Source organism: Aristolochia californica, unplaced genomic scaffold (assembly GCF_029961685.1).
Source record: "Aristolochia californica isolate CCGP_79_NKW_82.1479 unplaced genomic scaffold, dmAriCali1.0.hap1 SCAF_13, whole genome shotgun sequence".
Taxonomy (NCBI): domain Eukaryota; kingdom Viridiplantae; phylum Streptophyta; class Magnoliopsida; order Piperales; family Aristolochiaceae; genus Aristolochia; species Aristolochia californica.
In genome coordinates, this window is record NW_027181804.1 from 26152906 (window position 1) to 26169202 (window position 16297).

At 37.6% G+C, this 16297-nt stretch overlaps 1 protein-coding gene across 2 annotated transcripts; it reads left to right on the forward strand.

Annotated features, from left to right (window-relative positions):
- The first annotated feature begins 9049 nt into the window (after window positions 1-9049).
- On the forward strand, window positions 9050-10850 carry LOC137948093 (heat stress transcription factor B-2a-like). 2 transcript variants are annotated; one of them, XM_068794039.1, is made up of 5 exons: window positions 9050-9243; window positions 9349-9398; window positions 9495-9604; window positions 9686-10366; window positions 10471-10850. In XM_068794039.1, exons 2-5 carry the CDS (start codon window positions 9371-9373, stop codon window positions 10645-10647), a joined length of 996 nt encoding a protein of 331 aa, XP_068650140.1. In that variant the 5' UTR covers window positions 9050-9243; window positions 9349-9370; the 3' UTR covers window positions 10648-10850. The 2 variants fall into 2 exon arrangements, with proteins under 2 accessions (XP_068650140.1, XP_068650139.1); XM_068794038.1 differs by having other exon boundaries at window positions 9349-9604; window positions 10471-10849.
- Window positions 10851-16297: the final 5447 nt, after the last annotated feature.

Sequence of the window (16297 nt, forward strand, 5' to 3'; positions counted from 1 at the left end):
CTGGGGTGCGTTAATGGGTAACCAGCCCCAACCTGACCTGCTCTTCGTGGGGACAGGGTAAGCCCATAGAGTGGGAACAGGTTTTCCTTACCCTGCCCCAAACTTGACCCATTTGTACCTCTAATTTTTTATAATTTTATTTCTTTATGATTGATAAAAAATGAGTAAAATTGAGATTTTTGGAGAGAGAATGAGGGAGAGACAAAAGAGAGAAGAGAGCTTGAGAGAAACTGCTCTAGATAGGGGTCAAGCACGACCCTACTTCTTCTTATTCACTTAAGTGTTAGACAGTTACAAAAATATCCTTATTTAGTTACATTTTACATAAACCCTTATATCTCCAATAGACTTACCCAAATTACATGAAATTTGTACTAAAAATAAATTTAAACATGTTGAATAATAAAATGTCATCTCCAAATATTACAGTTACGGTAAAATGACCAAAATGCCCTTCTACTGATTTTCGAATACCCCTCAAGCTAGAGCATATATATCCAAAGAATTCAACTTCACGTCTTCCAAGAGATTTAGTAAATATATCTGCTACTTGATCATCGGATCTAACTTATGGAGTGATGACTTCCCTCCTCATCACAACATATCGAATAAAGTGATAGTTCACTTCAATATGCTTGGTTCTTTTATGGAACACTGAATTTCTAGCAATAAATATGGCTACCTAGTTATCACAGTACTTGGTCAAAGGTTCATCTTTTTGTAGATTAAACTCTGTGACCACAGATATCACCCACATCAATTCATTGACCATATGAGCCATAGCTCTATACTTTGCTTTAGCACTTGACCTGGCTACAACATTTTGCTTTTTACTTTTTCAACTAACAAGATTACCTCCTAGGAATACATAGTAGCTTGTGGTAGATTTTTTATCAAGTTTTGACCTTATATAATCAACTTCAGAGAAAACTTCTATTTTCAGTTGTCATGAGATTTAAAGAACAATCCTTTACCAGGTGAGCTTTTTAAGTACAATTTTCTCTGTGCAGCCTCCAGATGAACCTTTCGTGTGCATTCGATAGACTGGCTAACACAACTTACGGCAAATGAGATGTCGGGACGTGTAACTGTAGCATAGATGAGCTTACCAACTAAGCAATGATAAATTGTCTTGTCCTTAATAAGTTCTTCACTTTGTTCATTATGGAGATCATACCCAACTTCCATTGGAGTTTCTATTTGTTTAGAACCCAATGCGCCATATTCTTGTAGCATGTCTGTGACATACTTTTTTTGATTTAGTAACAAACCAATTTTGCTTTTGGCCACTTTAATACCTAGAAAATACTTAAGGTTTCCTAGATCTTTTGTTTGAAAATGTTTGGCCAAATGCATTTTAACCTCCTGAAAGCCTTTCTCGTCACTACCAAACAAGATAATATCATCTACATATACAAGAAAGACTGCAATTCCAGTCTAATGCTTCATGATGAAAAGAGAATGATCACAATGACTTTGAGAGAAGCCAATAGACATAACTATCTGATTGAATTGTTCAAACCACGCCTGAGGACTTTGTTTAAGGCCATTGTTTAAGATCATATATGGCCTTCTTGAGCTTGCATACTTTACTCATCTCTCCCTCAACAATATACCCAGGAGGTTGCTACATATACACCTCTTCATGTAGGTCTCCATATAAGAAGGCATTCTTTATGTCTAACGGGAACCGTCCTTGATTTACAGCCATAGAAATTAAAATTTGCACAGTGGATAATCTACCAACCGGGGAAAAACTTTTAAACACATCAACACCATATGTCTGTGTGTACCTCTTTGCAACCAAGCTTGCCTTGTACCTCTTTATAGAGCCATCTGCTTTGTACTTAACTGTGTACACCCAATGCAATCCAACCAATGCAGTACCAGGCGATAAATTACACAGAACCCATGTGCCTCTATCTAGAAGTGCCTCCATTTTAACATTCATGGCTTTCTTCCACTGAGGGGAGAGTGGGGAAAGACTTGTGGCAGCGAAGCGGGGTGCTTGAACAGCTTGAGATAGATGCACACGATGCAACACAATTGCTCAATACTTTCGTTTGTTGTCATGGCACCGGAGAGTACTGGAATATCTCTTTCATGTCCTTTGATCGCATGGTTGGAGCTTTTATGTTGCTGTGTGCATACTAAGGTTTACGAGGCTAGACAGGGATCTCGAGTACCTGATGGATGTTTTTCATGAGAGAAATATGTGGATTTTTATGTAGAACTTTATCAGAAAACCTTTACTCAGTGCAGAGGCAAAATTAGGGTTTCTGAGTTCTCACGCTTATGGAATGGATATGGGGAATGGGCTAGGGAAAAGGCTAATGTGGTTTGATTGTTTAGTGGGTTAGGAATTGAATCTTATAGGTTTTATGGCGATCTGATGGGTGGAAGGTAGAACTAAATGTTTTCTGTTCAGTGCTGTGGAATGACTGTGATGGACTCTTTTAGGGTTTTTGATTTGTTTTTTACTCAAGGACATGGAAAGACTGATAAGTATAGACTTGAGGAACTCCTAGGATATTGACAAAGACTTCTAAACACTTTGGAAAGTTTGGGAGAAGAAAGTCAGTGATTTGAATAGGAAACAACTCCTCTTTACAATTGGTGCCACTTAAGGAACCAAGAATAGAAACTCCTAGCTTCATGTGGATTGTGTGTGAGTTGGGGAAAGACTCCTAAATAAATTAGGAAATTCAGAGACTGATTTGAATAAAGAAGTTACCTGGAAAGAGGTTGACAAACTCTTAAATTATTAAGTTACCAGAAAGAGGTTGACAAACTCTTAAATTGTTACACTTTCCAGATTTAGATCTTTCTCACGAGTAAGACTCTGACTAGGACTAGGACTCTTGTTTAAGGACTTGAATTGGACTAAGGACTTGTGGACTATTTCTGGGATAGATTTGGACTCTCTAAGGTAGGCTAGGAAACTTAGCGATAGGACTCTGGAGAGAGACTTGATCAATAGACATTCCTTTAACGTGCTCTCTCTTGGCTTCACTCACTTAAGACATACTAATTATTGGACTCAAGACTCAAATAGAAAAGCTTGATAATAACCTTATCAATACTAAGGTAACCAAGTGAGGATGATTTTCACTTAAGAGGTTCTTTGATTGGGAGCTAGCTGCCCTTTAAATCGTCGGTCAAGGCATCTTGGATTACCCGATCTACATGAAAGAACTTTGTATTAGAATTAAATGATTTGAATGCTCTGAGAGCTTACATTTTTATAGTGCTCAAGTATCAAACACCATTTCATCTACCTATGTGGGTCTAAGAGTTCCCTCCTTTCCTACCTTGCCTATTAAGCAAACTCTCCTAGAATTTTCTACTCTAGAAACTCCAATTCATGTGGCTTTACTAGAGGGAAGAATCCTCCTCGATCCTTACATGCGAATCTCGTACCCTAAATAGAACTCTAATTACAACTGAAAGAGAATTTTAGAAATAAAACTACTCGTACTCATTCTCTGGGCAGACACAAGGCTGCACACGTGCTCGACTCTTCTAACCATCCTCCATAGCTTGGCCCAGTCCTCCGAGTCCGAGTCTGTGGCTAAAGTCTTGTACCAGTCTGTTAACTTTACTACTGTTTGTTTTGACTCACTGTTACATGTATATGCCTGGACGCTAGTTACTCGTGTGAATAATATATTGTAACTTCTGCCAAGGAAAAAACAAGAAACATAAGAATTGAAAGTCAGGGGATCCCTTTTGTTCCTTAGTTATATAAGGAAAGTACTTCATTAACTAGGAAACTCACCCGAGAAGTTATTCTCCAAATGAAATTGCTCAACTAAACAACTTGTAATCTAAGCCACTTCTAGCTCAAGAATAAAGCAGCTTTTAAATTGAGATATTAAGCAACTTTCTAATTCTTGCTCCAGGCAACTTTTGAATTCTTGCACGGATGTGAGTGGAAATGCTCACTCCTCATGTGAGGTCCTTCTTCTTGACTAACTTAGCCTTCTATATTTATATATTCCATATACAACCAAATTCCACTTGCTAACAAGTTTCCTAATTGTGGTAAGGTAGGAAAGGGTCGGAAATTGAACCACTTCAGGGGTTTTTAGGAATGGGTTTGGGTGTTAGGTTCATGGGATAGGGTCAGGTGCTTCATGATCCGTCCTCCACTTGGCTCAGTTCCGTATAGCCCTTTACTGAACTCTCTTATGGATAGCCCTCTCAGAATAAAAAAAAACTGAGCAAATGGGCAAATTAATGTTTGATTTGTAATGGATTCTATGGTTTGCTTTCCGATATGGCAGCCTTGTTTGCAATTTTACAAACCTATTAATCCTACAAGTATATTCAGGCAGCTTAAATGCTTTGTTCCTGAAGAGGAACCTGTTGCTGCTGGTAGCTGTGACAAACTTGTTAATTAAAGTCTAAATTTTGTTAGCCAATATTTATTTATTGGTTGTACTAGGAAATTATTGTGTTTTCACTTCGATACTGATTTATTCCATCCATTTACAGACCAGCTTGTGGTCCGTGTCCTACTGTCTCCGTTTTAGTGTCAGAGGAAACATCTGCCAACCAGAGATGCCAGGAACCAAGTTTCCTGCCAAAATGACTGTTCTGAAACAACTTCGCCCTGCTAGAGGAAGATCATTGGGTAATGATACCAGTCAGTTTCTTTATCGTTTTTCTGATGGGTCTTTCTTGAATGTTGTCTAACGCGGCACAGTTGTCTGAACAGGAGTTCTGACATCTTCAACCCCAAAGAAACAGGAAGATGAAAAGAACCTGGGAAATCAGAAACCTGTCAGGGAGGATACATCGGAACCAATTGTTGCCTTCAATAGACCGCCATGGCCTCCTGTTATGGGGCCTATACTTGCTCTGTCGTTGCTGCAAATGGGATCCGGTAGTGATGATGACTAACAGCCATTCGCCAGTCCTATAAACCTCTGCGTTTGGCATGTGTATAGGCGTACTTTTCAGTGTTGAGGATGTTATCCCAGGAGGCAATAATCTAATGTAATTTATGATGCGATTTCTACATGTTTGATTGTTAGTGGTCTGTACAGCCATGGAAGAGTGTCGTTCTTGATAACTAAATGATAAGTCATCAGGTTGATGGGTTGACTTGATAGCTTACAGGTTGACTCGATCTGTGAATAGAAACAAGTGGTTGTTCGTGTTCGAGTGAGTACGTGGTTTTTTTTTATTCTTTTTGTTTGTGATTTGCAAACATCCTGTACAAACATATTTATGAGATTAATGCACTTTGAACCTGTTAAGAACCCTTTGTCGAAAGTTAAACACAAAAAGATTTCTCTTCTCTATCTAGCATTCTCAACATGGTATTAGAACGGGCATGGAATGTTAGTAACGATGGCGCTCATCTTTTCTCCTTCTTTCTCTTTCTTCTTCCTCTAAATCCTAATTATTTTAAGCATGAAACACTTGAATCTAAAATGGTATTAGAGGAGGGATTCTAGGATTTCAAGTAAAGCTACCCCTAGTGTTACGAGTGTACAAAGGAAGAAGCAAGATGTTCGATTTTTTAAAATTCCAACAAGGTTCTAATTTAGATAAGCAGTTCCTAATCTTTGAAAGTCATTTTAATTCATCCAAAATCATGTTCTAAACATCCCAATTCTGTTTTCGCTTCAAATCTTTATGATTTGGTGAAAAACAAGCCTCTTCATAGTCATGTATAGCTGAATTCCATTTTTTTTGCAAGTACTTATATTTCAATTGTTTAGCCATGAATTTGATGCAAAAAATTCAGGCATTCAATTTCAAAAATTCCCTCTTAATACTGGATTAATTCTATCCTTATTCAATGCAAAGTTTACTTTTCAAATCAATGAAACCCTAAAGTAGGGTTTGAAGTTAATTGTTGAAGAAAAAAGTGTGTTTAATTCAGCCTTCAATCCCACCTTTAAGTGTGTTGTTTTCATGAGTTAATCATCAAATTTTCAGCATTGATTTAATGTTTAATTGCTATAATTGATTCAATTTCGAAATTTGCATGTTTAATTTACATACGAAGTCTTATTTGTCATAGAGTTATTCTACATCTATTCAACTATACCTTCTGAATTTTTGTTGATTCTAATTTTGAAATTGTGTACTTGTCTTCCTAATCTCTTGAGTTAATTACAAAATATAATATTTTTAATTGATCTAGCATGGTAGAAATCTCAAGTAATTCTTCTTCTTCCTCATCATATATTGATTTAAGCAAGCACAAACGTTTGAGAATCATTACAATTCCTTTCAAGGGTTTGAGTAACTACTTGTCATGGTCTCATTCTGTCAAACATGTTCTGATTACGAGAGGCATTATTGGACAATTGTACCCGCGACCTATGCATGTTGAAGAACTTTCCTATCACAATTGGTTAAGGGAAAATTCCATAGTTATCAATTGGCTAATAAATACCATAGGAGAACAAGTTTCAAGTAGTGTTGTTCACTTATAACTATGGAGATTTTGGACATATGTCTTGAATTATATTTTACTAATGATAGTCTTCAAAATATTTATGATATAATTCAGGAAATGTGCTTGACAAAACATAAAGACAAGCTTCATGAATACTTTGTTAGATTCACGGTATATTAAAAGAATGCAAGGTTGCTCAACCTTACTCAACATATATTGTAGCTCAAGAAAAGTAAAGAGAAGATTATTGGCCCAATTGACTTCTCAAGAGGGGGATGAATTGGGAATTTCGAGTTAAAAGCTAAGTAGTGCGTGTAATAAAACATCATGTGATAAGGCAATTTCAATGTATAGTAAACATGCACACACCATAGGAGACTTTTTTTTTTTTTTTTGTTATCGAAGTTCCCCTATTGGTATTCACTGCCCAAAAACCCTTGCTCCGGAAATTCCACTATTCTTAATAACTCCAATAGCTAAAATTACATATAGAGATTTCGCCTCTCTTTAAGCCACGTGTAGCTCAATAAAAGAATTTTACAAATTCAATCTCCCTAAGAGATTGGCTAGATTCTAGCTCTAGTTAGCCCGTTCTATCTTGATTAAATAGTTCTAGATGAACCATTATCAAATAAAAAATATAAGGAAAACTTATACCCAACACTTGGAGAATACCTTCTTCCTAAGAAATCTAAGCCTCCACTTCTTTTCAGCACATTATAGAGTGTGTAGGAACTTGGCTATGTGATATGCAAGGAATAGGTAGAGAAACGAGTGAGGGAATATACAATAAATGTTCATTAACTTCTCTATTTCAGATTTAGTGTGGTATTTATTGTTAAAGAGCAGGTATAAAAAAGTCTTACATGACTCTCATAATAAAAAATTTCATAGAGTCAAAATTATTATGGTGGAGTCTTACAGGAGTCTCATAGGAGGAAGTCTAACAAAAGAGTTTCAGTTAAAGGTGTTGTAGTTATGTTAGTTTTATATTTATGTTGAAATTTTCAATTATTTTAGAACACATTTTTTAGTATTTAACTTTGGGTGTAACTGAGACAAGAATAATTTAATTACAATTGGATTTTACTTGTTTCATCTATTATAAATAGAGACTTATTGTACTCAAATTACAACAAGCTAATGAAGTATTTATCTTTTCCAAAAATTCAAGATGTTATTAGAACGGGTTGTGTGAGTTGACTCGGTCAACCCACTAAGATAATGTGAACCTTTTTTTATCTATCATATCTTGTAGTTTAGGTATGTATTCTATCATTTTTCTTTCTTTCCTGTCCCAATACTCGTTGTTTTCTTGTTATTAGCACCTCCATACTAAACTCTTAATATTTAAAATTATTTATTAATAGAAAGATCTTTGAGCCTATTTTCTAACGCAAAAAAAACTTGACAATATGAGTTTTATACAAAGAGAAATCGATATTTGAAAGCTTGACAATAAGAGAGGTTCGAACAGTAGTAGAAATATTCAAATTTTGAGGTATTTTATGCTATCAAGAACGAGATTTTATATGGAAAATTATACATCAAATAAGAAAAAGTACTCAGTTATACCAAATTAAAGAGTTTGAAATCCATTAGATTTTTTCTCTCAAAAGAAGTATATTTTACGAAAAAATGTTATACTTTGATTAAAAGTATCGAAATCTAGTTTTTGATAAGGAGAAAATTTTATGTCAATCTAATTTATATTTAAGGAGATATTCACACCAATCTTCAAATCTCACTCAAGCATAAAATATTGTTCGAACAACATCTGCATTTGTGAAGGCTTTTATTTTGATTTCTATTCAACTAGTTTGTTTTTCATTGAACAAATTTCTTTCAGTTGTTGATATTAATCGAATAACATTGTTTAAGCAACCGACTTTCTTGGAAACATCTGTGTTGCCAATATTTGTCCAAACCACAAAGTTTGGTCAAACAATTTTTCTTTAGAGAATTTGTTGGAATACCAATCTTTGTTTAAACACTAATTTTTTGTTCCAAATACTTCAAGATGAAATGCCTCTTGGGTTGAATGATTGAAGATGATAGGGACATGATTATAATTTTAATATTATTTTAAGTTTAATATTTAAAATAAAAAAAAGTAAAAAATACCTCTCTTTGTTGACTGAGTAGGGCCCCACTCTGCGTCACTTGAATGACACGTACCCAAGACGGAATACACGGACTCTTCTAGACGTCGTAGACAGCGCCTTCTTCTGAGTCCACGCTTTCCACGGTTTCCGCAACCTTATCTTTGATTCTCCATAGAGGATGCCGCACGTCTAAACAGACACGTGGTCCCATCAATTAACGGGCCACCAATAGCTTTCCCGAAAAAGACGTAACCGGCCTGGAATTAGGGTTGCACGGGTCAAATTAGGATTGTCGAACCCGGTTTCTATTTTTGGAACCCCCTTTTTCATCCCATTCTATGAACCCGGCTTAAATTCAACTCTGTCCTTTCACGGGGCGAACCTCAAAAATATGAACCCATTGGTCACAACGGGTCGAGTTCGCCAAAAAAATTCCGACCCGATGCCAACCTATCCGGAACTTCTCGCGTTTTCCTTTTCTATCGCTCCTGTTTCCTTCGTTGCCTGGTATCCTCCATCGTTAATCTACACGGAAGCTTCTAGAAACAACAAAAGCCGCTCCATCCCATATTCCAGATGTTTCTGATGCCGCCGACGCATCGTCTCTGTCGGAGCTTCTGCTTGTTCTTCCGGTGATCCGCGATAGGTTACTCCTCTCAATCCTTTCCGAGGCTCGCTTGCGGACGACTCTTATCAGTTTCTTGAAGAAGAAATTTTGAGGTATGTTAATGGCGGGTGAGATTTTCTTACTGTTAGATCTAAGGCCCTTCGATTCAGATGATGTGTAGATTTGATCTGTCTTCTTTCTTTACGACTGGGAAGCAGATTAGAGGATCCATCGGCGGCTATGGCTCTTCCGGCGGGAGACCAGCAGGGTGAGTCGCACAGATCTTTGCCTACGCCTTTCCTGACCAAGACATACCAGCTTGTTGACGATCCTTCTATTGACGACATTATTTCCTGGAACGAAGATGGTTCGACCTTCATTGTTTGGCGTCCGGCGGAATTCGCCAGGGATCTGCTACCCAAGTGCTTCAAGCACAACAACTTTTCTAGCTTCGTCCGTCAGCTTAACACCTACGTGAGTGTTGTCCCTGTGGTCCGATTGATGTTACTCTTTCATTATCTCGTTTCTCTCTAGTAATTATTTCTTCCGTCTCAGGGATTCCGAAAGATTGTTCCTGACCGGTGGGAATTCGCAAACGATTGCTTCAAACGAGGCGAAAAGAGACTTCTTTGCGACATTCATCGCCGGAAAATTTCCCCTACCCCCTCCCAGGCGATGCCGGGCGTGGTACACGTGGCACGCGCGGGATCCCCTACGAATTCCGGAGAAGAACAGGTCATCTCTTCCAACTCTTCCCCGGTTGCCATACCGCCGACGGCCTGCCGCGCGTCCAGTAGTACGGCCGACATAATCGACGAAAACGAGCGTTTGAGGAAGGAGAACATGCATCTGACCCAGGAGCTGACGCAGATGAAAAGCCTGTGCAACAACATCCTTGTTTTGATGAGGAAATACGTCAGCAGCCAGACGGAGGGCAGCACTTTTTCGGCCGATAAACCGTTGGAGCTGTTACCTCCAACGCGATGCAGCGAAGAACCCGAATCCAGCGGCGCGGGTACGGTGAATCAGGGCCTCGTGAAGGAAGAGGAGGACGCAAGTCCCCGCCTCTTCGGAGTCCCAATCGGCGTTAAACGCGTGAGGGACGAAGATGAACAGCAGCCGCAGCGAGCGGTAGGCCTCGAAGCAGGGAACGAGGTCAAACCAGAGCCATTGGATCCAAGCTCGGATCAGCAGGACCCACCATGGCTGAAATACAACTGCCAAACTAATCAGAGGGTCTGTAATTAACGTCGTGCCACGTAGATCTGCTTTTTTTACAAAACATTTCTTCTTAACTCAGTGGCTTTAAATGTAATTTAAACCGATCTCTTCTTTTGTAGTTGGTTATGGTCCTGTCAAATAAGGCGGCGGATAATAATGAGAAAAACCGATTCGAGTGGCAGCCACGCCCGGCGCTTTTCCTAGGTTTGCATCTTTTTAGTCGATGCGAGCACTTTGTTTTCTTGTTATTTCTATTATTGGATGGTGAGGCAAGCGTGGGGAAAGTGGCTGTGTGAGTGGAATCGTGTGGACCGTCGGTGGATTCGTCTGCCTTTTCCACTAGTTCTTCTACCAGACTGGTTTAAGGCTTTGAAATTTACCATCGTATTAGAGCATGAGTTCAAGGACCTATTTTTTCTCTACACAAGTTCTTATTACTATTATATTGAAGGCGACATGATTGCAACAAGGCTGGTATCTTCCTCAACCAAAAAAGTATTTGAGCAAACTTTCTTTCTCTCTTTGGTCCCATGTGTTTCCTGATATTCGGTCAATCTCCTTTTAAGTTTTTGCATGAGATATCAATCATGGGCATAAAAAAATTCATAATGTTCGTTTAGGTGAATGTCATGTTTGTTGCCTTCAAAATTAGATTGTTCTTATGAATTTGAAAACTCCTCTTGCCAACTTTGATTTCTCCTTTTATGGTTGGAGTTTGTTGATATCTAAAGTGAAACACTAAATTATAGTTTGAAGGAATTTTCAAAAAATATCACTTCATACATTGGTTTGCTTTACACATAAACATACCAAAATATTGCAGTTTTTTTTTTTTTTTCCAGCAAGTTGCCACCTTTTTTCCTTACCGCTTGAAGTTTATTTCATTGGTCAAGAGGTTGCTGCCCTAGTGTGGCCTATGAAATTGTGAAGTCTAATCAACGCCCTACACTGAGTTGGTACACGATATATTAATTATTGTTTTATTAAGTGTAGTTTGGGAATTTTCTCTTTATAATTGAGGGACGCTGCTATTAGGGTTTGATAATCATCCGAGGAGTATCGTTGCAATCGAGAGAAGTTAGAGAAAATACCATTTGTAAGTGTGTGAAATTTCTCTTGTAAACTATTTCATCTTTATAGTTGATTACTGCAATGACGGAAGATAAGACGTAGTCTTACCTTGAGGCAAACCTGTATAAATCTTGTTCTATTTTGGTGTTTGTTTTTCCTCTCTTTCACGATTATTACTATTGCTCTAATCTAGTTTGGAATCAGGGTGTTTAATTCCTAACAAGTGGTATCAGAGCTTTGGTTCGTGATTGAGAACAATGACTAGCAGATAAGGATCAATACTAGGAATCAATAAGTTTGATGGTATGGATTTTGCGTTCTGGAGGATACAAATCAAAGACTATTTATATAGTAAAAAGTTACACACCCACTTCTGGATATGAAACCAGAATGTATAAAAGATGATGAGTGGAATTTCCTCTATTGACAAGTATTGGGAGTAGTCTGGTTAACACAGTCGAAGAACGTTGCTCACAACATGGTGTTAGAGAAAACCACATCAGGGATGATGAAAACTTTGTCCAATATGTACGAGAAGTCTTCCGTAAATAATAAGGTACATCTCATGAAAAAAAAATGACAAAATAATTGTCAATCAATTGACCTCTGTTTAAATTAAATTTGATGATGAGGTTCGTGTTTTAATTCTTTGGGCGTCCCTACCAAATTATTGGGAGCCTATGAGGGCTACAGTTAGCAACTTTATAGGCAATGAGAAGTTGATTTTTGTTGAATTTATGAAAAATAGAAATACTTCTTTGACTTCATTATAATCAGAGTACATGAACTTCTATTTATAATAGAGGAAAGTTGTAGAGTCCAACAACAATTAAGTTACTCTTGTCCCAATTACTTCCAAACTCTAACACTTAAAGATATGTTTTAACATAATTAAATAACCCAATATAAATAGAAGACTAACATGACTAAAACACCTTTAAACTGAAACTCTTCTATGAGACTTGCTTCTATAATAATTGTGGTTCTGTAAGACTTCTTATTGTGTAAGACTCATAATGCCACTTCTCGTGATCATGGGGGGTCCATATCTTATGGGCTTGGCCCCATCTTCCAACCCTATTAAATATGTGGACCTTCCTTAATCTTATGGGTTTGAACCCATCTTCCAACACACTTGGATTTGTGGGTCTTCCTTGGTCGTGTGGGCTTAGGCCTATCTTCCAACACTCCCCCTCAAGCTGGGGGAGTAAATCAAACGGTGCAATAATATGAAATATTCGATCATACAAAATTACAAAAATACCCTCGAGTTGATTTTCTAGCACCTACTTATTTAGAAAAGAAAAAAAAATAGGTTAAAATTTTTCTAGCATATTTTAATGTTAATGTCATGTAGTGCATGCCTCAATTGTGGCAGAAGAAAGTCATCCAAAACAATTGAAGATATGTATTAAATGAAAGACTGAAATACAACTATTTATTTTTTAATAAAGAAATACACTATTTTAGTACTTTCTATCTAGCAAAAGTCAGCATATTTCAACTTTTTGTAATTTCCTAGTTTGTTTATGTGAAAAATTGTATAATATGGAAGTAAAGAAAAGAGAAGGAAGAAAAAAGGGAGATGAGAGGGAGAAGAAGGCTGCCTAGAGAGCAGCAGCTGTTAGAGATTAATTTGATGCCTAGTTCGTTTATTTTATTGCTTAAGTGAAAATACAACCAAAAGGACAAAATTGCCCCTAGATTTTTCCTTCTTTGGGTCCTAATGTATCATTTGATTGTGAAGTGTGTCAATTAGGAAAACATTTATCCATCCAGAAGCAATAAAAAGAGTTTATCTTCTTTTGCATGTGTCCATACTAACATTTGGTGTTCTATTAGGGTTAAGCGTTTGTTTTGCCATCAGTATTTTATCACTTTTGTGTGTCACTTTAGTACGGTTGTTTCTTTCTTCATTTTTTTTTTTTTTTGAACTGGTGAACTTTATTGAAAAATAAGGTAAACCAAAACAAAACAATTAGTGGAGCAATCCAGTTCCAACAAGAGATTGTATGGAAAGCTCAGTTTTTAGCTAGAGACTCAACTAGAGAATTGGTTGATCTCCATACATGAGTCCAAAAACAAGTAAAAGGGAAACAATGTCTCAAATATCTCATAGGGTGGTCCAATGTCACTATGGTGTCTCCAGGAATGGGGATGTACAACAGTGCTGGAATCCCCTTCAATGACGAAGGGGACAAAAAGATGATCGCGAAAGATGATGAGGCGTTGGAGGATAGCCTTGAGCTCAGCTATTGTGGAATCAAAGACACCGATAGGTCCGGACTAAGAGATCAATGTGGCACCCTCGGAGTTTCTAAAGACACTGCCTAAACCCACAGAGCTAAGATTACCAAAAGCGCCACTATTGATTTTGAGTCTTAGCACACCAAAAAGAGGAGGTTCTTGTTCTTGCATGGTGGGGCCACCATATGGGTCGGTCAATTGAACAAAGGCCCACAACTGCTGTAGAGGGTGGAACAGCCAAGGCAAATAAATTCCTTGCACGAATGGATCCAGGTGGATATTTGATTGGAGATATAGCTGGAGTGGCAAATTTGTAGTTGAAATGTCTGTTGTTCTTTTTAAAGGAACGGTAGAAAATATTGGAATGTATTCATACAAATTAGTTCTGAAATAAAAGTGCAATTTCTTTCAATATCCGTGCTCTTTGATATGATAATTGCCAAAGAATATTTGAATGTGCCTTTTTCAATCTTTTGTGCATCTAATGCTGTTATTTATCAAACCTCTTGTACCTATAGTCAACACACAAATCTTTATTTTCTGTATCTTCTCATATATTTGGATGTTTGGGTTTATTTCATGTGTGTCATCCAAGTATGGATAAACTTTCTCCTCGTGCCATTAAGCCTGTGTTTGTTAGTTATTCCAAAGTCCTAAAAGGATATAAAAATTTTGATCCACCACATAGAGAATTGTATCTTTCTGCTGATGTGACCTTTTTAAAAAAATCTGTATCCCTAATCTTTTGAGATTTTATCTCCTATTGCTCTTCCCATTCCTACTAAGCCTACACCACTGGAGGAGAGGGAAAATGCAGAAACCTTCACAGGTTTATAAAAGAAGGAATAAATAGATTGTTGCTACTGCTCCAAAAGGCTTCTCCTGCCCACAAGGAAATGGCCAGTCCTTCAGTGCTTGAAGTGTGCCTCCATTATCATCCAACACTCCTAAAGGTCCATCTCAAGTTCCTCAATCTAATTTAGACCTTTCTATTACACTCAAAAAAGGAATTAGGTCATGTACACATCATCCTTTTTCCTGAATTTGTCACGTTTGATTTCTTATCTCCTTATAAAAAATTATGTCACTGTTATCTTCATCAACTATTCAAAAGACAAACCAGGGAGCTCAAAATGATTCAAGAGGAGATGTAAGCTTTGCAATCTAGGAAGACCACGAATTATGTGATCCTCAGCTTGGGGGTGGGTCCAATAGCAAAGAGGTCTTTACTATCAAATATCATGTTTATGGCTCCAATGCAAAGTATAAGGCCAAACTTTGGCATAAGGTTTATACACAAAGGTATGGAGCAGATTATTTCGATACTTTGTACCCAGTTGCAAGGTAAAGTTTGGTTCAAATCTTGATTTCGATTGCAATCACCAAAGGTTTAACTTGCATTATTTAGACATCAAAAATGTAATTTTGTATTGATATACAGGAAGAGGTGTATATAGGGCAACTTACCAGACTAGTCACTTGAAGGTGGAGAACATAAGGCGTGCAAGTGAAGAAGGCCATTTATGGTCAAAAGCAAAGTCTGAGAGTTTGTTTTGACAAATTCAACAAGATTGTACAGGAATGTGGTTAACAGGAGGCATTCAAATCATTTAGTATTAGTGTGAAAAAGAAAAACTGGAGTTGCATTCTAATTGTGTATGTAGATGATATTGTTCTCTCGAGAAGTGACAAAATAATTATCGAAGAAACTAAGACTTTCAAACCAAAGACTTGGGCAAGTTGAGGCATTTTGTGGGTATTGAAGTGGCTCAAAGTAAAGGAATTGTAGTGTCTCAAAAAAAAGTATATTACTGATCTGTTAAAATAAATAGGATTGTTAGGAGCCAAACCTCTAGAGACCCTTATGGACTCAAGTTTGAGAATGTGCCAAGGATCCATCACAGAAATGGGAATGTCTATCCTAACAGTCTTGGACACTAGAAGTCATCTAATTTCTTTAGCAGTGAAAATCATGGAGGTGAGACATTCGCCCACCGCATTGAAGAGTAACAAGAAAGAGGGCCCCCCTACCTGATTCCCCTCAACCCCTTAAAACACTCACATATTGTCCCTTTGAGAAGCAGGGAGTATGAGGTTGAAGAGAGACAGATTCTAATCCAGAACCCGCATCTATCCCCAAATCCCATCTGACCAAGGATGGAATCAACGAAATCCCAACTAACACAATCAAAGGCCATCTCGAGTTCCAGTTTAAGGACCACTCTCGGTCTACCAATCAGCTTGAAATTATCAATAAGTTCATATGCACTCATTGTGGAGTCAAGAATGCTTCTCCCTTTGATAAACACGCAGTAGTCATGGTGGATTATTAAGGGAAGCATGACTTTCATACTGTTAGAGAGAATTCAAGCAACCACCTTGTAAGGACTGGATATAAGAATGTCATCCCCTTCTGCCATCCATTTGAAGGGAATCCTCAATTTGAGAGAAGAGGTCGGTTCGATGGGCAGCAGCAATGGCATAGCGTTGTTTGGACTAGGATTTAAGCTTCAATTTCAGGGATTTGAGTTTGACTCTGATATGTTTCCTCAATCCTGTCAAAGCAATAATATCAGACCACTAGTCTCTAACAAGATTGTTGATTCCCTCATCATTAAGCCAGATATT

Bases quoted from the DNA above. Each gene is read 5' to 3' on its own strand.
- LOC137948093 (XM_068794038.1), top strand. From the start codon at position 9,371: ATGGCTCTTCCGGCGGGAGACCAGCAGGGTGAGTCGCACAGATCTTTG. The intron at 9,605-9,685 runs GTGAGTGTTGTC...CTTCCGTCTCAG, and splicing joins TCCGTCAGCTTAACACCTAC to GGATTCCGAAAGATTGTTCC. The intron at 10,367-10,470 runs GTCTGTAATTAA...CTTCTTTTGTAG, and splicing joins ACTGCCAAACTAATCAGAGG to TTGGTTATGGTCCTGTCAAA.